The 23,854-nt window shown below is 37.8% G+C and overlaps 3 protein-coding genes and 1 long non-coding RNA gene across 7 annotated transcripts in view; 1 reads left to right on the forward strand and 3 right to left on the reverse strand.

The window, feature by feature from the left end:
• The window catches only part of LOC144649325 (uncharacterized), a 73,420-nt gene that overhangs the window by 22,607 nt on the left and 26,959 nt on the right, over positions 1 to 23,854 (reverse strand). For 3 of the 4 annotated variants that reach the window (XM_078508801.1, XM_078508800.1, XM_078508803.1), the window contains exons 35-51: positions 15,219 to 15,302; positions 14,592 to 14,654; positions 14,371 to 14,475; positions 14,079 to 14,141; positions 13,445 to 13,528; positions 12,367 to 12,450; positions 11,783 to 11,845; positions 11,239 to 11,322; positions 11,064 to 11,147; positions 10,586 to 10,669; positions 10,065 to 10,139; positions 9,614 to 9,697; positions 9,311 to 9,394; positions 9,074 to 9,157; positions 8,897 to 8,980; positions 8,672 to 8,755; positions 8,356 to 8,439 (exon numbers count right to left, since the gene is read on the reverse strand). In XM_078508801.1, the coding sequence (XP_078364927.1) occupies positions 8,356 to 8,439; positions 8,672 to 8,755; positions 8,897 to 8,980; positions 9,074 to 9,157; positions 9,311 to 9,394; positions 9,614 to 9,697; positions 10,065 to 10,139; positions 10,586 to 10,669; positions 11,064 to 11,147; positions 11,239 to 11,322; positions 11,783 to 11,845; positions 12,367 to 12,450; positions 13,445 to 13,528; positions 14,079 to 14,141; positions 14,371 to 14,475; positions 14,592 to 14,654; positions 15,219 to 15,302 (1,377 nt within the window). The remainder of the gene's footprint in view (positions 1 to 8,355; positions 8,440 to 8,671; positions 8,756 to 8,896; positions 8,981 to 9,073; positions 9,158 to 9,310; positions 9,395 to 9,613; positions 9,698 to 10,064; positions 10,140 to 10,585; positions 10,670 to 11,063; positions 11,148 to 11,238; positions 11,323 to 11,782; positions 11,846 to 12,366; positions 12,451 to 13,444; positions 13,529 to 14,078; positions 14,142 to 14,370; positions 14,476 to 14,591; positions 14,655 to 15,218; positions 15,303 to 23,854) is intronic. The other variant, XM_078508802.1, reaches the window with a different exon arrangement.
• LOC144649319 (uncharacterized) lies at positions 137 to 5,524 on the reverse strand. Its single transcript, XM_078508796.1, has 6 exons — positions 4,864 to 5,524; positions 4,170 to 4,674; positions 3,647 to 3,750; positions 3,278 to 3,329; positions 2,369 to 2,507; positions 137 to 1,986 (listed from the first exon to the last, which is right to left on the reverse strand). The coding sequence occupies exons 1-6, from the start codon at positions 5,184 to 5,186 to the stop codon at positions 671 to 673; spliced, it is 2,439 nt and encodes an 812-aa protein (XP_078364922.1). The 5' UTR covers positions 5,187 to 5,524; the 3' UTR covers positions 137 to 670.
• On the forward strand, positions 5,978 to 8,786 carry LOC144649352 (uncharacterized). Its single transcript, XM_078508843.1, has one exon. The coding sequence runs from the start codon at positions 6,683 to 6,685 to the stop codon at positions 7,661 to 7,663; it is 981 nt and encodes a 326-aa protein (XP_078364969.1). The 5' UTR covers positions 5,978 to 6,682; the 3' UTR covers positions 7,664 to 8,786.
• On the reverse strand, positions 17,950 to 23,350 carry LOC144649363 (uncharacterized). The gene is made up of 3 exons (XR_013569887.1): positions 22,960 to 23,350; positions 19,312 to 19,339; positions 17,950 to 18,181 (listed from the first exon to the last, which is right to left on the reverse strand). It is a non-coding gene; the product is annotated as an uncharacterized LOC144649363 (long non-coding RNA).

Consider the following 23,854-nt stretch of genomic DNA (forward strand, 5'->3'; position numbering starts at 1 on the left):
AAAGTACTACTGGTGATTTCTAGGCAATACTAAAAGTGATAGAACTAACAACTGCTTTCTTTTGCTCATCAAAAGTATTTTGTCTTGACAACAACAACTTATCAATTCTTATAACAACAATACATTAAAAACATCATAAAAGATATATGTTGTGGAACAATTTTCACTAAAACTATCAAAAGTATTTTATCTTGGCAACAACAACTTGACAGCCTTTAAATTGATCAATTCTTTTAACAACAATAGATTAAACATCAATAGAAATACATGTTGTGGGTCAGGTGTTTTCAGGTGAAATAATGTTCTCAGCCTAGGTTTATCTGTTTCATTCTGAAAATGTCAATAACACTCTTTTAATCACTTAAAACAATTCATTAAAAGAAATCACAATAGTTAAACTTAAATTTTTTAACTGATAAAAAGACTGTTATCTTCATGTCGAAACAGATAAACCTACGTTGAAAACAGATTCAGCCTAAGAATTGATTTAACCTTCAACATAAATACTTGATAGCAAAACTCAAAACAGGTACATCGATCCTCTGTTACTGAAACCTGAACAACAAACTGTTGCTACAGTCTACATGAAACTGCTGTCTGATTGCTCACAAAAGAAAATACTTAACACAACTGACGCTGCTGATAAACTTCATGTTGTACATGTTCAGTGTTAAACTTGGCCATAGCCTTGGCCATCGCAAATGTCATCAGCAAAATTTGAAACAAATTTTGCAGGCTCCTCACAATAATATCTTTCATTTACAGGAATGATCAGTTGTAGTGCACAATTGTTGGCTCTAACTCTGGCACCTTTAAAAGCATCATGCTTAAAAACTATGCTTCCCTCTAGTCCTCCTAGAGGTATGTTTCTGGCACCAGTCAGAAACTGTAGGACATCTGGTAAGGTCAGTTGAATTTCCTTGATATCCTCCTCAGTGACTAGGGATTCCAAGGAGGTAACATCAATGAAACTTCGTTCGACACTTCCTTTGTCACACTGCTTAAGGAACTGGTGGAAGTTAAAGACTATTGACTCTTCACACTGCCGTTTGGATGATCCAACAATGGAAAACTCTGGAATGAATGTTTTCCTGATATCTTGGATGGTCACCGGTGAGTAAGTAAAGAGCTTCACACTCTCGTCTGGGTATTGCCTCAAGGCATCCAAAACTCCAAACATTCCCAGTCCCTCTTGGAAACTGAAGATTTCCTCTGCAACACTGCTTATCATGATGTGCTTATTGGTGGCCTTAATGACATCATTCCTCTCCTCCATATTTATCTTTGCTTTGGTGATCCCCATGTCAAACCGTTCCTCAAATTGTAGAATGGCATCATCCCAATTGGCAGCATCTTCACAGTTTAAAAGGACCTTCAACTTCTCCTTTAACTGCCACTGATCGTCAGGTATTTCATTTACCAGGTTGGAAGGGTCAGTGTTGCACTTTGTACCCAGAATGTAGTGTGCGAAGGTAGGACTGAAAAAATGTGGGCCACTGGCTTCATTTAGTAATGCTAGGGCCATCAGCTGTCCCAGAGCTTTATATTCACCAGCATCTAGAGCTTCTTGGTTGTGTGACAATGTTATATTTGGTGGCGATCCTCTAGTCAGCTTACCACCCATCACCTGCTGGTACACTAAAGAAAACAACTCTCTTGTTGGCCCTCCTGTATCCACAGCACACTCTCCAATGAACTCAACAGAAATCTTGCAGGTTGAAAGCTCACTAGTTTTCAACTCTTCCACCACATTTTTCCACACTCTTGACCGCTGGACATAGAAGTTAATGTCACCAGGATTACTTGAAGTCACTGACTTCTTGATGTTTTGCAGAGCCTCCAGAAGTGTTGTGGGAGGAGTATCCGGTGTATATTTTTCTGCACAGTGAAAAGGTACTTGATCATCTTCGACTTCCTCATTCTGCAGTTGTTCTGCAAGGTCTCTGTCACGTCTTATCTGTTCTGCCACTGCAGTGTCTTGAGAATCTATGTGATATAATTTTACAAAAGTATTATTTTTTTGTACATAAGCTTTTTAATTTTAAATAAAAGTTGAAGAGCTACACTGACTAAGTAAAACATTTCATATTATTAATCCAACATTATTGCCATTTTTCCAATTCAGTTGATGAGTGTCAAGTACTTCTTACCAGAAAGAAGGTCATTCACACTTGCTTTCAGTGTCACATGCAAAGCTGCTATCCTACTACTATATGTCCATCTTTCAGCATCGCCTTGCGATGTACTGTTTGGCACGAGCCAATCAAAAACGATGCATACCAGTGTTTGTCACAAATAAGCCCCCAAGTTCAGAAGGTCATGCTAGTGGGCTGTGATTGGTGTATTTCAATCTGCTTTTTGCACTCACCTGTACGAGTTGTTGTTGATGATGAGGTGGGATGACCTGTTACTGTACAAGGTGCACAGCTGTTCTGGTGAGCTCTGAACTCATTGCAAGGAATGAGTTTACAACACTTTAAACATTCAACTAAGAATGAATCATCTGACTATAAAAAAATGAGAAATAGGTTACATCTTAAAGGACAACGAAAGTCATATTTTATCTGACCACTGAAAATCATAGAAATCACTAAGATTTGTAGTATTCAGTAAGAAAAAAGGAAGTTTTCCTTCCATGTGAGTGTCACTTTTGTGTCGACAAGAAAAATAATGTGAATGATTATGATGCCAGGAGATTGAAGAAGCCACGAAAAAAATTTCAGGTGAACAGTATTTTTGTAATCAGAATATAAACAGCCCAATAAAACTTGGTGAGGTGAAACTGATGCTGTTTGTTGTATTTTGTATGTATTATAATATAAACCAGAATAGAAGTTGTACCAGTGTTTGAGATTCAGTGCTTGTGGCTCCAATGACTTGATATATCCTGCTTATACTTTGGGTAAGATATAGCAGCAGTTCAACTCATGGATTATCAACACAGCATTGTAGCTATCAAAAATCCATTTAGATAAACTTATGTACACGGCATATGAGTTCCCTGACATGATCTAAATAAGACATGAACATATTGAAACAAATAATTCAGTTTGTAGGCCGTCAGATTCCTGTCAAACGATTCCTTCATGTTCCTTGCAAAACCTAAAAAATTGTGACCCCTATTAATTCTTTATGAAAAAAAGAGCCCCTCTCTAGCCAATCTAAAACAGCCTTGACCTTCCCCCTCCCCCCCCCCCTACATAAATAATGACCGGTCCCTAAGCATTGAAGATTTGGGGACATTTTTGGAACAAATAAACTAAAATGCAAACCTTACCTCTACAATCTTTTCCCCTTTGATTTCCACAGCCATGCCTCCTTTGTTTTGGCTGAAAAGAAGAGTAATTATAATTCAATATATTTGTTTACTCCTCCTCCTGGAGGATGGCAAAAAAAGTACCAAAAATATGTTTCTAGTGTATTTAAATATATTTTTTAATTGTTTCTTTGCCAGGAAGTAAACTGCTTGTGCCTGTTTATGCAATTCAAATAAAATCTCTAACCACATTTTTGCACAATTCATCAAGACTCTGAGTTTGAGAATTATTTCAATCTGTTCTTTCTTGTTAACACAAGATTCTCCAAATCAGAACCAAAAGAAAAAAACGTTTCCTAAAGCAAAAACAATGAACACTTCACACTATACCTGTTTGGCTTAGAGCTACAAACATCAACATGGTCCTTTACTTCCATCCAATGAAAATCCTCACCACAGTGGATGCATTTGACAGCAGGACCACCACACTTATCCTATGTTAAAGAATACATTTAATCAACAATGAGTTACCTTTTATTTACAAGACACTAGTCTTGCTTGTCCATTGTGTATTTAATTCACTGTGTATAAAAGCATGAGAGCTGATTTGGTGCTGTGATCTGTGATGTGTACAGTTATCATTATTATACATTTGCACATGAGAAATTTAAAGAGTTTTTGCACAAGTTTAAAATTAACAATTTAAATTTTATTAACTACAGAGTACTGCACATGTACTGTAACTGCATGCCCATGGACTTCAAAATTCCAGGGAATGAGGGGGTGGGCTTCAAACATAATATTATTCACGTGGGTTAAAATTCATGCATGGTTAGTAGCTCAGAAAAATATTAACTGCCATTCTAAAATATTTTCCAAAAGATTAACAATCCAGAAATTAATTACTTCTTACTTCAGTTACTTCCATTGGGGATTCATCCAGATCTGCTTGCAGGGGTCGAAAGTATCCTACAGCCGAGCTTAAGGTTTCTTTTAGGCGAGGCACTGTGTAACCCTCTCGTGTCGGCAGTACTGGAATGAGACTTCTCTGCCCTCCACCTCCACCTACAGCCCTAAGAACTTCAAAACCTCCACCAGCCTTGAGCTTTGGGAATTTCTCTTCAAGAAACCTTTGGAGTTCATCATGAGAAGCGTTCTTATTGGGGAAAACTACACGTAACCTGCCCAATCCAGCTCTGCACAAAGTCTCACTTCTTGCTCTGTCAGGTGTTGTAGACTCATCTCTTCTTCCCAGAATACATATGTCATGAGTCCAAGTCTCCGCTGGCTGGAAGTGCAGTGCATTGTAGCCTGTAACCTTTTTCTTCTTTGGGTTTCCAACAGGTGGTGTCAAGGACCTTTGTCTTGACGTGCTTGGCCGTGAAACATTTCGAGAACAAAGTCCTGGAAAAGCCCTCCTGCAAATGCAGTATGAAGCTGTAATATTCATGAATATTGTAGTTGCCTGTAAGCTTACATCATAGTGCTCTATAAGCATCTCTCTAGATTTACTGAATGGCAAGATTTGCTATGAGCTACCTTAATTTATTTACGCAAACTTAAAATAGCCGGCTTGTCTAAATAGTGAAATATAAATGGGCACTTACCTAAATTCATCTGTAGCACTGCTCTGATTACTTTGCCCGCGGTTTTGGCATTCATTTTGCTCGCTTCCACAACTCTGTTCGGCGCTTGTTTCTAGCTCACTTAGAGCCCTTCTTAAAACCTCAGAAGTTTTTCTCACAAGATCATTCTCTTTAGACATTGTCCAGAACACTTTTCTGTAAGATCGGAGAACGAACTTCCAGAAACTCAGGAAACCATGGCGCCATCGACCGAGCATTCTTCTCAGGTGAGAAATCACGTGTTGTAAGGGAAAACGAGCCTGCGATTGAGATTGCTGACCCAATAACTCTTCGTTACGATCCATTCTTCCCCGGAGTTACGATCTATTTCTCTGTACGACCCATTGCAGTTCCCCGAAGTACGATTCATTTATCTGGAGGTACGACACATTTCCATGTACGACCCAAAGTTCCCTGGTAGTACGTCCCATTTCCCTTAAGTACGATCGTTTCTCTGTAGAAGCGATCAATTGCCCTTAAGGTAAGACCCATTTCCCTAAAAGTACGACCCGTTTCCCTTGAAGTACGATCCATTTCCCTTATGGTACGACCTATTTTCCTTGAGGTATGATCAAATTGACAGCGGACACGATTCATTGTTGTCCTGGTACGATCCAGTTCCGAATTTTGTCCCAAATCCCCCTCCATACTAATTACAGTTGTGTACTTTGCACGTTTTATACGTGCAAAATCAATGCCTTCTTAAATCTACTTTTGCGTGTCGCTTCAGACCATGCTGCGTTTCCATGGCAAAATCGCTCGATTTCAGAAAATTCAGGCATTAGATTTTTTCATCGTTTGTGTACAACAAACTCGGAAAAATTCAATAAAACGGCCGATCGCAACTTTTTGATCAACTGCGCACTCTCTCAAAGCCTTAAGTGCGCGCTGGGACTCGCGTCAGCATTGAATCTAAAGAGTGCGCGGAAACTGTGTTCAGCCACCTTAAATTTAAAAAAGCTTTCGATTGCCTTGCTCCATGCATTCTTCGAAGATAAATGAAATCTCTTGCAGTCTGTTTATCGGAAACTCGCCGGGAAGTTGACACTTTTTAGCCAGACAATGTTTTTGTATGCTTTTCAATGTATTGTAATGAAGAGTTTTCTATCTATTTGCTTTTGAAAACGGAACGGAAACTCCCGTTCTAATGTCAGTCCTGTATTATTTTGTTGACATTTTCTTGACTCAAACAATTTATCTCGCATTTTTCATCCAAAACCGTGAGTGGTATTTGGCAATTTTTCTGCAAAATGGCTGCTACACTTTACGAAAGATAATTATTTACAATTAGAATTTTTTTAGAAAAGACGAATCCATAATTGAGTGTTTTTACTGAAGCCAAGTATTGTATTAGCTAGAGAAGCGATTTTTTTACCTGTGAACGGATTAACGCAACAACAGGCGAAGGAAAAGGACTAATCTTGAATATTAATAATAATTGGACAGTAAAGCAAACTTAAAGAAAACTGTAAAAGGTGTAAAAATTACTCTTTGGATAGATCTCCTTAATTGCGATAAGTCGCCTGTACAAATTTTCTGTAGAATAGAAATTGTAATTGGTTTTAGCCAATAGCATTGCGTCGACCCAAGCAGAATTTATAAAATTTTAATAACTTTGGAAGTTAAGAAAACACTGTAATTAAGCTCACGCGTATAAATTGACATTAATTCATCTTTCAAAGTTAAACCGAAAAACCGTGTTTACTTGTTACACAGCTGAAAAAACATTGGAAATTTTGTATTAAAAGCATCTAAAGATAGTGGGATTTTTGCATCTGAACTAGAAAAAAAGCTTTATAAGATGAATACAAGTATCAAGAAAGAAACAATTTTTCCTAACGACACCGGCGATTCATCACTTCGTAGCTGGGCCGAGCCTTCACCGAACTGGCTTGAAGCCATCAAAGAATGGAAATGGTTGTGGGTAGTTCACGTTTATGGATTTGGAACAATCTTTGTCCTAATTGCATTCTTTGCAATGTTTTATCTCGTCGTTTCACGCAAAACCACCTTCACAAGGCATAGAGTTCATTTGGCTGTAATGAACATCGCTTTGTTTACTGCGGCATTTTTTCGAGCCTTGATCCTGTTTTGGGATCCTTATGCGTCCAATGGCGACACCACAGACTTGCAGTTTCTTCTTTGCATTATTTCTTGGGGAATAGCCACAGCTTGCATCACATCAAGCTTCAGTATTATGCTTCTGATATTCCTGGAAACTACCAAGACCTCACTGGGCCCTGCCCGCCTTAAAAACTTGCCATGTTTGGGGGCCATAACACTAGCAAATATCTTCTACTTAGTAACGTCTGATTTAGTGGTGTGGTTCCATCCTCAAACGAAGGTAATGATCTTTATTTGTCATGTTACATTCACGATTTGGGGATTAGCGGTTTCAATAGGGTATTCAGTGGCTGGAATTAGAATGTGGCGAAATCTGAAATCCTCGTTAGGTGAAACGTTCTTCAACCGAGAGTTAGACCGGGACTACAGACGCCTCAAGAGACTATTTGTTCTAATGTGTGCAGCATCTTGGTTTGGTGTGATCAAGTTTTCTTTATCGTTGTACACCGCTATCGGGGAATATGGCGTTTTTGCTGATATTGGTTACGTCAAAAGCTGGTCTTGGTTCGCGGTGCAATCTTCACTAAGAGCTTTGGAATCAATGATGTGCGCGTTTATTTTCTTCATTGGTTTTAATAATCGTAAAACCAATAGTAACACCACTCCAGAAATTGGTTTGGCTGAAGTGGGAAGAACTCAACACACAGCCGAGCCTTAAAGTGAGCACGGCAGGGAATTAAGGCCTGGCAAAACGAGGGAACATGTTTCCAATAATACTCCTAGTGCGCATGTTTTCCCAATGTTTCCCAGTTTTGCCACACGGGAAGCATTTTTTCCAGCGTCAATTTTTGTCTCCTGAAAGCATAATCTGCTTCTGCTACACCGCAGAAACATTCCGTGTTTCCGCGCGGCATGGAAACATCGCAAAACGAGGAAACAATTACGGAAACATGTTTCGTTTTGCCGGGTCTTTAGTAGTAACATAATTGCTACGTTTTGCTACGTTGGCAAGGCAACTGGGCAAAAACACCTGAAATCGTAAAACACTTGGCGAACTTTGTACATTTTGCTGTGAAAATAAACATGCAGTAAACAAAATTTCAAACGTCTTGTTTGGCAACTGGTGACACTGTTAGCACAATTATAAAGATGTATAATTTAAGATTCCACAGGCCTACAAAAAGTCGATTCTACCAGATGGTATAGCTGTTGTCTCATATCAGATGATTGTGCCCACCGCTAATGAGGAAACTTTGCGAGTGGGCGGAACAGTGATTGGTCCGAATTACACTTGAGACAAACGTTTTCTTTCTGACTAGCTGATAAGCGGCGGAGGTCTGGTCAAGGAGGCTGGTATCGCCTACACGAACAGTCCATAACTAAAACAGTGTGACAAAACAATGTATTTACCTGGCGATTTTGTACTTCTTGTTGCTCATTTGTGCTCTTCATTTCAAGTTGTAATCTGCGATTTGCCTTCTCCAGTCTCACAACCTAAAAAAAAGTCGATAATCAAAATTATTTTTTTAGTCGCCACCAAAAACAAGAGTTAAAATTCCTTTCGGATATTAAATTCTGAATAATTTTGATCACCTCTTTTTTCTATTACAAAAATACCAATTAGCAGTGCGACACAAATTTCCCGCCAATTTGGTTTCCAGAAGGCTTACATAGGTAAGCCTGTCAATGGACTTCTTGTCAAAGAGCCAATCCAATTTTTTCTTACCTCTGACACTCTGGCACTCAGTTGGTCTTGAGTAGAAGACAAGCTCTGCTCCACTAGACCCAGTCTCTCCTCACAGCGGGCGAGCTAAAGAAACAAAAAAAACATAACAATGAATTAAGTGAGATGTAGCGTTGCATTGCATTCTGTGGGGACAGGTTACTTTACTTAGCGACGTATTGGAATTCTCAGAGATGGGAAAACAAGGGAAATAAAAGTCATATTTACCTCTTGTGCAGCGTCTCTGTGTTGTTGTCGTGTATTTGACAAATCTTCCTCTAGTTGAACAACTCTGGCACGCAGCTTAGAGCCCTGGAATGAAATAAAACAACAATAATTATAATTCAAGACCAGTCATTCAAAAGGGAGTTTTCAATTTGCACAAGTGTTTCGTTTGCTCTGTACCTCTTCCTCCAAGTGATTATAGTTTGTATTGATGGTTGTAAGTTGGTCGTTCATTTCAGCTGTTGTCTGTTCATAACTGTAGATCTGAAAAACAATTCTGGCAACTTTTACAACATTCAAGAAAGAAAGGAAAAGCAAACAGAGGGAGGAGAAAAATCCAAAGTCTAGCTAAAGTGCAGAGATAAGTTTTCGTAGAAACCTGCCAACAAGAACATTAAAAAAATTTAAATATCCTACCTCGTTATCTTTTTCTCGCAGTTCCTGATCACGTTGTGTAAGCGTCGTTTGTGTCGCCGTGAGCTTGCCATTCAACTGGGCGACCTGGAAACAGAAATTATAATTTCAGTTCCTTGGCATAAGACCGTCTATTTTCTCTTACAATAATCGAGGGTGCGAACAAAATAAAACCGCAGTGGGGGGGGGGGGGGGGGGGGGGGGCTGAACAAGCGCCAACATAAGTGGGATAGGGTGAGTAACCAAATGAAAACCAAATGCGGGAATTAACGTATACTTATACATGTACAAGAATTTCTGGCTAACCTCTTCAGCGTAACTTTTGACTGTTTCTTGTAAATTTGATAAATCACCCTCCAATCGCCGCACAATTTCTTCTTTTTTCGCCATCTAAAAAACAAAAAGTAACAATAAATATCAAACAACTGGCAAATCTAAATTACTATACTAAATTAATAAAGACTGTTTCCAAGTTCTGAGAAAAAAAAAACGGTATGTGATCCCCTCTGAGGTAGATCATTTTAGTTTCAAATGCATGGAAAAGTCCAGCCCTACAAAATTGAGCCTATAACTGTGCCCGCAGTTTTTGTCGCAGGTTGCTAGGCAACATGGCGTATCCTGTTGACGTCATTGTAACGTATCATTTTGTGATTGAAACTCTACAAGTACTTCTACAAAGAATTCTTCAAGTGAATAGTCGTACGACTGAAATATGCAGAAAAAAATTGTTAAAAATGGCGGCATCTGTTGGTCATACCTCATTCTTGTTCTTCTGTTTCACGTTGGTCAGTTCTTTCTGCAGTTGTTGGCTAAGTTGTTCACTTCGTGTAACCTGGGGTTTAGAGAAACGGCCTTATAGTTTTTGTCTTATTTAGTTCAATTTGTAAGCGTCATGAGTATCTGGAAGATTGCTGTAAAAGTAATCATCCGAAACACTCACGACGCTTGCAAGTGGCGTAACTGAGCATGTTACCAATGCCAAGCGCGGAAAAATTAACGATTGCTTTTGGAAAGAAAACACCTCCGCTTTGATTGGCCATATTATCTTGCACGAGTCTATGATTCAGTTTCCAAACAGTTAACAAAGCCATACATGAAGTAAACACGTTCTTCAAGGACTGATCGGGGAAAAGCCCTCAAGGACGCAATTTGAATAAGAGGAGTCTACATTTTGTAATAACGCAGGCTGCGGGGGCAGACATAAAGGTAAGATAAAAAGTAATTCAACTTTGTGAGCTAGGCCTTAAGGGGTGTTGTTGTAATAAAATAATTATCTACCTGTATGGACGCTTGCCGTCTGTCCTCTTTCACTCTACTCAACTCATCTTCCACTTCAAGCATTCGTTCCTCATAATATGTAACCTTGAAATGTCAAACAGATTCAAATAGGAAAGCGTTTATAACAAAGAAAAGCAAATATACGTAAGACCTTTCCATTTGAATCGAGTTTTTTAGGTGGTGATGCGGTTTTCGCCTTTCAGTCTAGACTGAAAAAAAAGAAAATGCGTGACTAAAAGATTTCAAGAGGTCTTTGAAAAGGCATTAAAAAGGAGGGTTTGAACGAAATTATTTTAGCTTTGCAGGGCGATTTCATAAACGCTTGATCAACATAGGAGAATTTCGCCTTCCTGAGTAAAGTTTGATTAAAGAATTTTTCGAAGCGTTTTTCGTTGAAGTGTGGATGGACGAAAAATTACTTAACTGGGCCTCAAGTGTTAAGGAGATAATAATATCCATACAACTGAAGAATTCACACCTGTTGCACTCTTTGAGCATGTTGTTCCTTCTCGGCCAAAATCGCGTTTTGTAGACTTCGGATCTTTTCTTCCTTCTCTGCAATCTATAAATTATGAAAATTTAGTAACAATTATGGTAGACGGCAGTTTTGATCTTAATCGAGTCCAGACAACTATGTTTATGAGTCACTGTACCTCTTCCTGAGATTTCTCGTACTTCTCTCGCGAAGCGTTTAAATCTTCCTGCAGATGCCGAGCTCTCTCTTCTTGAACAGATCCCTGAAAAAACAAATTAACGTTCATTGCCGTATTTAATTAAAATCTGATATTTTTTGATTTCAGCACTATTCCTTCCTTCAATAACGTTTCCAGTGGCTTAGACAGAATTTTTTTTTTTGCACATTACGTCTAACAAGGAGTAATAAGGGAGAAAAAAGATGTCGCGGCGCGCATGTTTTCGTTGCAAACTGTCAGCACGCGTCCAAGACCACCAGTCACGCAAATTATCGTATTTGTGTAAAGCACAAAGGTACGCAATTTAGGTGTAGAAAGTATGTCCTTTTCATCTCACCCTCTTATTTGTTCCAAAAATTAAACTATTCATGAGAAACAAGAGGTAGCAAGTGAGATCTTGGTTTGCAAACTGACATTTCAGGACTTTGGCCTTTGCAATTTTATTTAATAACTTGCTCCATTTGATTTGCTTAGCGCACTTACACTATTGCGAAATCTCTCTCACCTCTTTCTGCTTGTCCGAGAGTTTTTGCTTTAAGCTGTGAATGCTGTCTTCGCAATGGGAAACCTGCAATTCAAAACATCAAGTATTATTTTCAAACAAAAGCCTCCAACAAAAAAATAGACGTTTTTCTTTCTGTACTAAGTTCAACAGCTGATCATTACGGCTCTGTCGAAATATTTTACACGCAAAAGCAAGCCGCTGTACTCAATACTTCTTCGCTTGAATAACTTCTAATCTTTTTATTTTTGCATTAAATGCGTGAAAAAAAAATTCATACACCTTCTCGACCACTGAAAATTTCAACCAATGTCGCGAATTTATGTGGACAGCAAAAGCAAGAAGTTTAATTATAAGTCCATTAAAAGTGTTTTGATCTTGGAAGGAAGCGAGCCGGGACAAAGAAAATCAAAGGAAAGAATACAGTAAAACATGAATAAGAACGCTTTGCAATTTTAACAATAGCAAACATGGATAGATCTCTCGGTGCAGTTATGATCGCTACAATACACCTAAAACGACCACGGTTAGAGTACAGTTCTTTTAAATTACTTATTTTTGGGAAAGAAAAAAAAATGATTAGATACCTGGCTTTTTAATCTTTGGCAGGCATCTTGTGCCAGATGTAGTTCTCTGTCAAGCTCCTCCATCGCGTTGCTTTGTTTTTGAGTCTACAAAAAAGCAGAAAACCACTGAAAAAAGAAACACATAAAAAATCGGCTATATCCATAATTTTAACGGCTATAAAATATCGCCTAAAATGTTGCGTGAAAAATTTAAGTGGGTTTCCAACAAAACCCGCGAGATATAAAATGCCTTAGAATAAATAAAATAATATAAAGCGTAAACCATTGGCACTGGCGTTTGTATACATCGAATATTTACCTGTGACTTTTCAAATCCTGAATAGGTTACCGTTTTCGCCTCGCGGAATAGAGCAAATATTGCGGAAACTCGAGATTTAGCCTCAAGAAGAGCAAGTTGATGAATATATGCGGTCTATTATTTGGATTTTGCTCGCGTATAATCAATTTGTACAACCGTCTTTGCTGAATGTGTGCATGTTAATTAAACCCACCGGCTAGCAACAGGTGATAAATATGGACATTATCAAATCAAACTAAAACATGTTAATTGCATCGCTACGTAATTAATTAGACAAGACAATAGCTTGAACCCTTTTATTGACAAAGGAAAGCTCAAATCTAAACAAAAACGTTGCTTTTAGGCCATTATGCGTTATAACATTAATTTCTCCATGACTAGAGGCATTAATTAACAGGTTTTTAAAAAATACTGTACGGCACGTGGCTTGTAGTTACTACATAACATATTTTGTTCCTTTTTCAAAGCCGAACTTCCGGGTTAACGAGGAATTTGGTAAACTACAAAATGAAAATTTGAATAGCACTCAGTCTAGGCGAGAAAAACAAATATTCATTATCTATATAGGTTGTTCTAAAACTGTGAAGACCATTCTCCGGGACCCCCGGAGTTGATAAAAGGGAGAGAGACAAAAAATGTAACCCATTTTTTTCATTTTTTCTTGAGACTGTTGGTTAACCTCTTCTTTTATTACTTTTCCAAAAGCCTCCGCACCCAAAAGTGACATTGCACGCCCAAAATTGTCAATTAAAAAATGTTTGAAATCATATCTATGCTCACCTTTTCACTTTCACTGGCATAGTTTTGCCTCAAGTTAGCTAATTCTTGAGACTGTTGGTTAATTTCTTCTTCTCGTTTTACAGCCTACGAATAAAAAGAACAGTTTTAGACGCTGGAAAAATAAAAAAAATAAGGAAAGTTTTTTAATAACTTTCACTAACTCGTTAACTTGCGAAACAGTGATCGATTGAGGAAGGAGAAATGTCGTGGGACTACAGTGGCGGATCTAGAAGAGGGGCTCGGGGGTCCCGGGCCCCCACCTTATTTTCAGGCCAAACCAAGGCCTGGAGGGTTGAGAAAAATTATTTTCGAGAGCGGGAGACCCCCCTCTTATTCTTGGAGTCTGGATGATCGGGTACCCCCCACTTACTTAAAGGTCTGGATCCGCCACTGGACTAGAAGTGGGACAGGAAAGTGGCTCTGTCCTTGACAAGAGTGATCAAAATCTAATTTCTCTTTATAACATCAATACATTGTAAAGCAAACAGGTGATGAGAATAAGGAAATCGTCAGCAAGATTGTCCTGATCTACCACCAAATTCTCAGAACTTACATTTAAAGAAATGTATGAAAATTTAGTAAGGAGAATTCATATTTTGAGCCACAGGAAAAAATTAAGTATTATTTATTTCACCTGTTCCTGTGCTTCTTTCAAAGTTTTCTCAAGATTCTTGATCGTAGCTTCGCATCGATTGACCTAAAGCAAATTATGCAATCACGTTAATAAAGAAAGGAGTACTTTAGTCGACGGGTATATGACGAAGATTATGGCTAACAAACGCGAATCGCGAGGAAACACAATGACATTTAAAACCAATCCCAGATTGAGAATTGTACGCTTTCACGAGAACAAGATTTGAAGCGCGCTCTAAGTGAAAGGGCCAACATCTCGCGATCATGTAGAAACAGTCCATAGCGTGTCTTACCTGCGTGACACTTTGATTAAACTGGCTTTTATAATAGTTGATGTTTTTCTGTAGTTGGTGACCGTGTGACTCCAATTCTTTAAGCTTGTCTTTTAAACCTGACGCCTAGAATATTAACATGAGTGATGACAGTAAGAAACAAATATATTTACGGCTGAAAATCAAACTATCTATTTCAATATTGCTATTGTAAGTTGTACGTTTATGTTTCGTCGACTAACCTGATTTCTTATTTCTGCCAAATCTTGTTCTTGCTTTCGGATAGTTTGCTCGCAACGCTCGAGCTGTGAAATAAAACCATGTTTAATTTATGAGAAACGATCAGGTAAGTTGATTTCATCAGTATGTACTTTTATAAACAACATAAAAAGTTAGAAAAACAAACAAACAGAAGGGAAACGGAAATTGCAAAGAAAAGAATTGTGGTTAAGAGAAATCCCTGATTACTACGGCTTCGGTTGCATTATCTAACGGGCTGGAAGTATTGCCACTTCCCCCTGGATGCGCGATGCTAGTCCAACGTAGGATCGCACCCAACATTTTTAGGGGTTGCCCTACCAGTTCACTGGTGGTACTTATGTCTGCGTTTATATTCCAGGGATGAGAGAACTGCGAGAACAAAGAATGTTGCCCAAGACTCGTCTCGTCTCGTATCGTATCGTGTCGAGTCGTATTGTATTGTACCGAGTGGCGAATCTAGGGGAATCCCCTCCTTCTCCAATACATTAACTATTACACAAACACACCTCTCACAGAAATTAAAAACACAACCCTAATCGGACAAACTTCACGAGTGCCAGTTAATACCCAAAATCAGAAACGAAAGCATAATTTTTTACACGTCTTACCTCTTGAAGCGATTCTTCGTTCAGTTTTTGATTGTGTTGTAATTCACGCGTCAATTTGTTATTTTTCTCGCGTTCATCTTGGAGCTAAAATAAAAAGTCTTACGTTAGCCACTGGAAAAGTTGAAAATTTACATAGTATGTAAATAACATGTAAATAACATGTAAAGACACTGTAAAGGATGATTTACATAGTTTTTACCCTTTTACATGTTCTTCTCAAAACATGTCAAAAACATGTAAATATTTGAAGTAAAACATGTAAAAACACAGAACATCATGTAAATTTCCCGAACGAAAGACCACGGACCATGTAAATAACATGTCAATTTATCCGATCAACACTGTAAAAAGCATGTAAAAACATTTATACCTGATGCTTATAAATAGACTGAACATGTAAAAACCATGGAAATTGACAAAGGGGGCCTGTTTGGAAACATGTAAAAACCATGGAAATTGACAAAGGGGGCCTGTTTGGAAACATGTAAAAACCATGTAAATTGACAAAGGGGGCCTGATTGAAACATGTAAATACCCTGGAAATCGACAAAGGGGGCCTGTTTGGAAACATGTAAATACCCTGGAAATCGACAAAGGGGGCCTGTTTGGAAACATGTAAAAACCATGTAAATTGACAAAGGGGGCCTGTTTGGAAACATGTAAATTGACAAAGGGGGCCTGATTGAAACATGTAAATACCATGGAAATCGACAAAGGGGGCCTGATTGAAACATGTAAATACCCTGGAAATCGACAAAGGGGGCCTGTTTGAAACATGTAAAAAACATGGAAATTGACAAAGGAGGCCTGTTTGAAACATATAAAAAAACATGAAAATTGACAAAGGATGCCTGTTTGGAAACATGTAAAAAGCATAGAAATTGACAAAGGGGGCCTGTTTGAAAAATGTAAAAAACATGGAAATTGACAAAGGGGACCTGCCTAGCCCCTGTAATTAAAATGAAGAACAGAATGCCTGGCACTGTTTTCTTTTATTCGTCTAGAACCTTTTCTTGATAATATCCTAACTACATTCATTTTCAGTACGTCAGTGCATATATTTTTCCAGTTAATAATAATACATACAAATGATTTTATACCCCATAAGTAATAAAGTTCGTCTGCATGTATCTTACAATAAAGCATGTATATATAGCTTGGAATATTCTTTATTATAATAAAAATTAGCATTTCATTCAGAATAAAATGATTTAGATCGTATAGTTTTGTATAGTTTTTTTCAGTTCAAATAAAGCAGTTTTACTAGGTCAAAAATTGCTGATACCAATTATTTCGACTTCACATAATCATTATGGAAAACAATAAAGATTAAGATAAATTTATGCATGATTAATTGATAGAACTGTCTAATACATGTAACATATCAGTGACTTCATTTCCAAATAGTAATAATACTACTCCTCTATTGCAAAGGCCCACTTTGATCCTGCATGTTGCACTGGTGTTTGCTTTTCTCTTAAAAAGCCAATCTCTTTTGCTTGGCATGTGCCCCGATTTATCCTATGTTCCTCTACTGAAGTGTCTTCATGCACTCAATATGAGGTGAATTATGCAATAGCTTAGCATATGTATGAAAATGTACCATATCATGAAAGACATTTGTAGGATGAAAATGAGCCTTTAAAAGTTATACTATGGGTAAGATATTGATCACTTTTATTAATAGGCGTAAATGGTCTTTTTGAATAACCGCATAAAATATACTTTACAGTAACTGAAGGGTTGAAAATGAAACCATGGTATTTCAGGATTAAATTTTTGTTGAATGTTTTTCTTCTGCTTCAATTCATGTAATGTTTGGCACATGATTTTGCTTTCAGCCCTTCAGTTACTACCACAACCCTTCCATATCATAAAACTATGAAATCAAACGAATAATAAACATTGCAGAACCTTTTGCACAATGATTTTGAACACTGAACAGCCAAATTCACACTAGCCTGCGAGTAGGCTAACCTTAGAGCACGCAAGAGAACGACATTTACGTGGCAAAGCCGCGAGTGAACCTGCATCAACCTCTGCTAATTTTTCACTCCCACCCCGAAAACCGCAGGAATACTGACAAGCCAATTTAATTTCAAAGAAAGTAGAAGTTTGACAGGAATGTTGATAAGATATGACATTCATTGAGATATGAAATTTACTGGTGCCTCTTCACCAGTCTCCTCCCCACCATTATTGCTGTGTCCGCCAGTCGTGAGTGCCCCAAAGTATATTTTGTGCCCCAAGGTGAGCCTTCCCGCAGGGTAAGTTCAAACACCATTCATTGCTAAGCTATGTTAAAATTGTCCCAAAAAAATGCCTTGAATTTAAATTGTACAAAAGCTGATTTTCATCTTTGCTTGGTCGCTCTCATTGTACATTTACAAGACCTTATTTTTAACTTTTGCTACCTACAGAGTGGGCACTTATTCGAGGTGGGCGCTTATTCGAGGTTGGGCGCTTAATCGAATAAACACTTAATTCTGAAAGAACAGACCTAAGACTGACACTGATGTAGAATAATTCTTCACCTTTAACAGTGGTTATTTGGCAAATGGTTTGGGTTCCAACCCTTCAACTACTATCATAGCACTACAATTGATAAAAAAAGCTATGGCATCAAATAACCATAGCCTAGGTTCACTTAACACATTTATCACAGACTGTAATTGTCAGGCTTTGTTAACATGGTCCTATTTAAAAACTGCCATGAATTCAAAAAATTTGTACAAAAGTAGAACAAAACTGATGGAATAAATTTCCACCAGAAAACCACACGACATGTACATGTATGTACACCAACTGAACATTCAGCAAGATGCTTCATTGTGATGGTACAGACTTGATACTGACCCCGAGGTGAAACGATTTTACACCTTAACCACCTCTGGTTATTGCCACCTTTTTAGTATTTGTATGTACAAGACTTCATCAGTGAAAGTGGTAGAGCCTTCTTTAACCTAACAACAAATTATAAAGAATCATTAGGAATGACATTCTGGTTAGATCAATGTTGTGGTTAAAAAAAATTTTAAACCAATTTTTACTTTTCACTGTCTCATTTCTTAATATTATCTGAAACAAAAGAAAATAAAAATCAAAACCGGTTTGAAAAATTAAAGCCAACAAAGAGTTGAAACCACAACATCACTACTTCTGAACCTGCACATTAGGGACTTCAAGATAACTGGGAGGGCTGACCTTGAGAACAGCTGACTGGAAGTAATTTTTTACATGCAGACATTGCTCCATGTACATTGCCATCCAGTTGTTATCAAGGACGCGAGAAGTAGAGTTTTGCAGTCCACTGGTTGCACTCAAATATAAACTTTACACAAGAATAAAAGACCTTATGGTATCACAAAATTCATAAAAATATGCACATGTACAATTGAACATGTATTTTTTAAGCACTCTACAATGTACATTTGGACATGTAGGAATTTGTACTAGACCAGCTGTAAATGTACAGTACATGTAGCAAATTTCCTACAAAGTTGATTGCATGGTAAGGTATACATGTACTCATGACCACTGGACCACAGTGGCCAGCTGCCAACTGTCAGAATGTTTAAAGTACACTTTATGTTACCATTACCACTATAAATCATTTTAAGGCTAACCATAAACATGCTTTAACCAGAGTTTTAAAATTTAGGGCCATACAAAGTGCTGTTAAGGCCAACTGGAGTGCTATTTAGGCTACATTGTAAGTGCAATGCTATTAAGGCTAACAATAGTGCTACATGTACAGTGTAACCCCGATATAACGATATGCCAAGGGGGCAGTGAAATTATATCGTTATATCAAGGAATCGTTATATCAGGGTGCTGTCCTATACATTTTATTTTTGCCGGGACATAACATATTCATCGTTATATCGGGAATATTGAAGATCGTTATATCGGGGTTCCACTGTATTGAGGTTAACCAGGTTGTTATTTCGGCTAACCTCAGTCTTTTGGGCTTACTGCAGTGCTATTCGACTTACAGAAAAAAACCTTTGACTGCAGGTCATTAAGTCTACATTGGATTTAAAACTTTGATTAGCTGCTAGTCATTGAGACATAAATTGAGGCTTGTACTTACATGCCACTCTTGCTATCAACCCTTTCATCTGAAAATAATAACACATCCAAACAATTCAATGTCATTTGCTGACTCAATTAGAAAGTCACTTCAGTACTCCCGCCGTAACCAATTGAACATTCCATATTCAAACCCCATTGAACACCAATGGTTGATTGGGTACGGTAATTGCACATAACCGTACTAAAATTAAAATTTGGTCCATCCAACAAAATGGAATGTTTGATTATGAACTCTTGCTTGTTTGTATATTATGCAGACATTTTGTATGGTGCACTACTGCCTATGTTTTGTTGTTGTTGTTTTTTTATTTTATTATTTTGTTTTTACTACTGCCTATGTTGCGGTGAATGAAATGGTGCAAGTTCTGTTTAAGTAGAAAAAAATGTTCTGTTTGAGTCTTATGGTGACTACAAGGCAGAAACCATTTCCTTCCCACCACTATAAAAAAGTAAACAAAAGTGCGTATACCGTATTTACTCGAATAAGCGCCGCATTTAGGACAAAAAATTTAATAAGCGCCGCCCCCGAATAAGCGCCGCAGTCCCAATGCGGCGCTTATTTGAAGAATTTCGTTTAACTTAAAACGGCACTACAAAGTAACTCTACGTAGTTCTGTAAATATTGCGAAGGCCGAAAACTTTGCCACGACAGCTAGCACCACTTCTGTCTCAGCAAGAGACAAATACTGACAATCAAAAGACGCTCTTTTCAATAACTGTAAAAGATAAGATTCTTTGTGGCGTCCAAATTTTAAATAAGCGCCGCCCTCAAATAAGCGCCGCCCTCGAATAAGCGCCGCACTTGAGACGCGAAAAATTTAATAAGCGCCGCGGCGCTTATTCGAGTAAATACGGTATCAGTATTTAACTGTTGTTTCGCTCTCTTATACAAAATATGTATAAACAAACATTGACACTCAGTTTAATTAGTCCTGCATGTTTTACTTATCAAGAGATGGATTCCGAACAAAGTCGAATCACATTGAGTTTGGTTGTGTTGGGTTGTGTATGATTGGTTCCCCGGGGTATCCAATCGAACAAAATCGAACCAAAAATCAATCGAACCCAATCGAACACCAATCGTTCGATTGGGTTTGGTAATCGAACAAAATCAAACATCTATTTTGCTGTGAGTCCGATTTTCGAACCAATCAAACATAATCAAACACAGTCAAACTCAATCGGGTTTGATCTAGTTCTGAATCTTTCTTTTGATAAGTACACGCAGGACTAATCAAAATCAACTTTTATTGAATGGAATAAATATAAAAACGTCCAAATATCGAACTGAATGTCAATGTTTAGTAAAATATATTTGGTAGAAGAGAACAGAAGGCAGGGCTCAAAATAACGGCCGGTCAAAGGACAATGTCCGGCCAAAATGACGATTTGTACGGACAAAATTTTGGTTCGACGGTCATTTTGACCGGTCACGTACACGGCTTTCAAATAAATAACACACACAAAAAAATTTATTCGCAGTATTTCATGAAATTTTACAGTAAAATTATTAAAAATATCATAGCAGCTTGCAGTCACAAATTTGTAGAATACAGATGAGACGGTCATGCTCTGCAGATTTGTAAACAGGAAACAGTCACGTCTGTAAAATAATACGCTAAACAGACAACAATGAACATCGCATCGCTCGTTAGTGGACGGGCTTCTGTGTTGTAGGCGACGTTGAAAACTTGGAGAGATCCATGATTTTTGAAATGCGTAGGCTTTCTCCCTAATCTCTTGGCAGTCTTGAAGAAAGAGAACTTTTAAAAGAGGGCATCTTATAGGAAGCTCGATAAACAACGAGTCCGTAACTTTGCAGTGACTCAAATCCAAATAGCGCACTCGGCAAGCACCCAATCTTCAAAGTTTGAGTGAAGTCTGGAACGACTTCTTTTTTATGACCGATCCATGGTGCAAAAAAAAAAAAAATTCTCTTGCATTGGCTTAAGATGGAGCAAAGGTTTCCCCATTTCAGATAACAGCATTCACTTAGGAGTATTTCTCGTGTCCCCGGATAACCATATTTTCGCAGGACATCTGGCGTAACTTTCCTTTGGAAGTCAAAGTCGACCTTTTTCCAAACGGTGGTACAATGGATGATTTCATACCACTTTTCACATACTATGGCTAGGGTGCAGATTCGTTTAGCATTTGGGAGATAACTAAAGATTATCGCTAGGATTGAATCGGGAAGATGAGTGATCATTAAATAATGTAAAACTATGCAGAGTAACGTAACATTATGGCTACTGATCATTTTGTTTTATGTAGAGAACACAGAAGAAATGGAAATTCAAAAAGCGAACATAATAAAATTTAACAAGTGTTTTAGCTTATGAGGCGAAATTTTTGGCAGAATAGGCTATTGCTTCAAAGTAAATACTCAATATTTTGACCGGTCAAAACGAGACATGACCGAGCAAAAATTGATTTGGCCGGTCAACATGACCGGTCAGTATCCAAAAATTATTTTGAGCCCTGGAAGGACAGTAAAATAACTGAAACGCACTATTGTTTACATTTCTATATTAGAAGGAAGGATATGGTTTCTGCCCTGCAGTTTTTGCCGTTACACTCAAACAGAAGTTGCACCATTTCATTCACTGCAACACAGGCAATCAGTGTGTTCAATAATTATGTGAAGAATCATTATAGGGAGCCAAAACGCTGCCGCCATCAGTCTGTCTTAGCCCTCGAGGGCGGCCAAAAGCGACGTTGACAGGAGAAGAGCAATTTCCAGCATAACAATTACATTGGAGGAAGTGCTTACTATCAACATGGATGACAAAAATAATAAGTGAACAAGTAAAATAATTTTTTTCTTAAGATCAAAATCATCGTAATAAGCAAAAAACTTGCATGCAAAATTGACTTCAGTTTCGGACGAGAACGTTGTTCGACTGCCCCAACTGTGGCTCTTGAAATCAATTGATATGTACACAGTATAAATCAATATATATGCTGTATAAACAAACAGGAGTTCGGTAATCGAACTTTCGATTGAGTTTGATTAACCAAATTTTATTGTGAGTTTGATTATGTACGATTACCGAACCCAATCGAACAATTGGTGTTCGATTGAGTTCGATTACCGAACCTTCGATTGGATACCCTGGGAATAATCGAACTCACAGCAAAATAGACGTTCGATTTTTTTCGACTAACAAAACCAATCGAATGAGTTTGATATGCCAGGAGTACTATATAGATAAGATTGATAAATACTGCTAAATACTTTTGGTGATAATTTTAAAGCTGTTTTAGTTTGCTTTATAATTTGCCAGTTGATTAACCTCACTGAGTTTAAACTGTTGCAAATCGGCAAAATAATAATTACTATACATACAATAACATGAATAAATAAGCCTTGCACTCTTAAATTATATAAGCTTATATTTTAAATAAAACATGTTGAACAGTCCTGTGTTGACATCTCTAATATGTACACGCAATTATTCAATTTATTCTAACAATAACTCCATGTTTAAGAAGTGCTGAATTATACGTATGAAGTGCAAGAACAAACACGAAATTCTACATTTTGAACTTCTATTAAAATATTAAAACCAATCTCACCTAGAAGCTACATATACATAGAGGAAATCAACCAAAACATGATTTGAACGGTCATATATAAGCTTACCTTAAAAAGAAACTTGGCTAAAACAGGCGTATTGATTGGAGATCCGGTGAAAGAAGGCTCCATGCAGCTAATTTGGAAGTTATAAGGTCTTAAAGAGAGGAAAATTGCCCTTTTTAGCGAGATAAAAGGCCTCTCAAATGATCGATCTTCGAACCGTTGAACCGAGCGCCAAAAAGTACCAGAGAGGACGCCGGGATTAATTTTCGTTCGCGCCAGTGCTTCTCGGCCTTACCTCTCGACCAGGTCAAACACGGCAAACGACCAATTTTACCGCCGTTCGCGTGCAAAATTTCCGTGTCTATAATATAAAGAAAAGCAAAACGCATGTCTCGAAAAATATATAAGCCAAACTGTTGGACGCTAGCGTTTTCCCCCCACTGCTCCAGATTGTTTAAAATATTGTTAGACGAAGTCATAGTCGCCTTCGTTTTCTGCATCAAAAGGTTTTTATTTATAATCTGTTTACTTTTTGACATTAGTAAAAGATTTGTAACTAAGAGCTTTTGTAATGAGTTATGTTAAAACTGATATCAGTCGCTTACTTTCGTCTTGCGTTCATCTAGATAATTAGTAAATAATAAAAACCCATTCAGGCGGTTGCATATTGGAGGATAATGCCCTTGGCTGAAAAAATGAACAGTTGACTAAGCTTCAAAGGCAACTGTGAAAGTTTGAGGATAATCTTTCAGGCAAGGAGTATTATCCTCCAGCAAGCCGGAAGGGGAAATATTTATTTTATACTTTCTTAAATCCCTCCGATTTCTTCTTCGTCGTTTGATTTCGTACCACGCGATGCGTTCTGTCTAACTAATGAATGCACGCGAAAGTTATTTGGTGGGTTACAACATGAATTAAAAGCTCATGTTTACATGTTTTCAAACAGCCCCCTTTGTCA

This window comes from Oculina patagonica, chromosome 4 (genome assembly GCF_052425735.1).
Source record: "Oculina patagonica isolate OP01 chromosome 4, crgOcupat, whole genome shotgun sequence".
Taxonomy (NCBI): Eukaryota; Metazoa; Cnidaria; class Anthozoa; order Scleractinia; family Oculinidae; genus Oculina; species Oculina patagonica.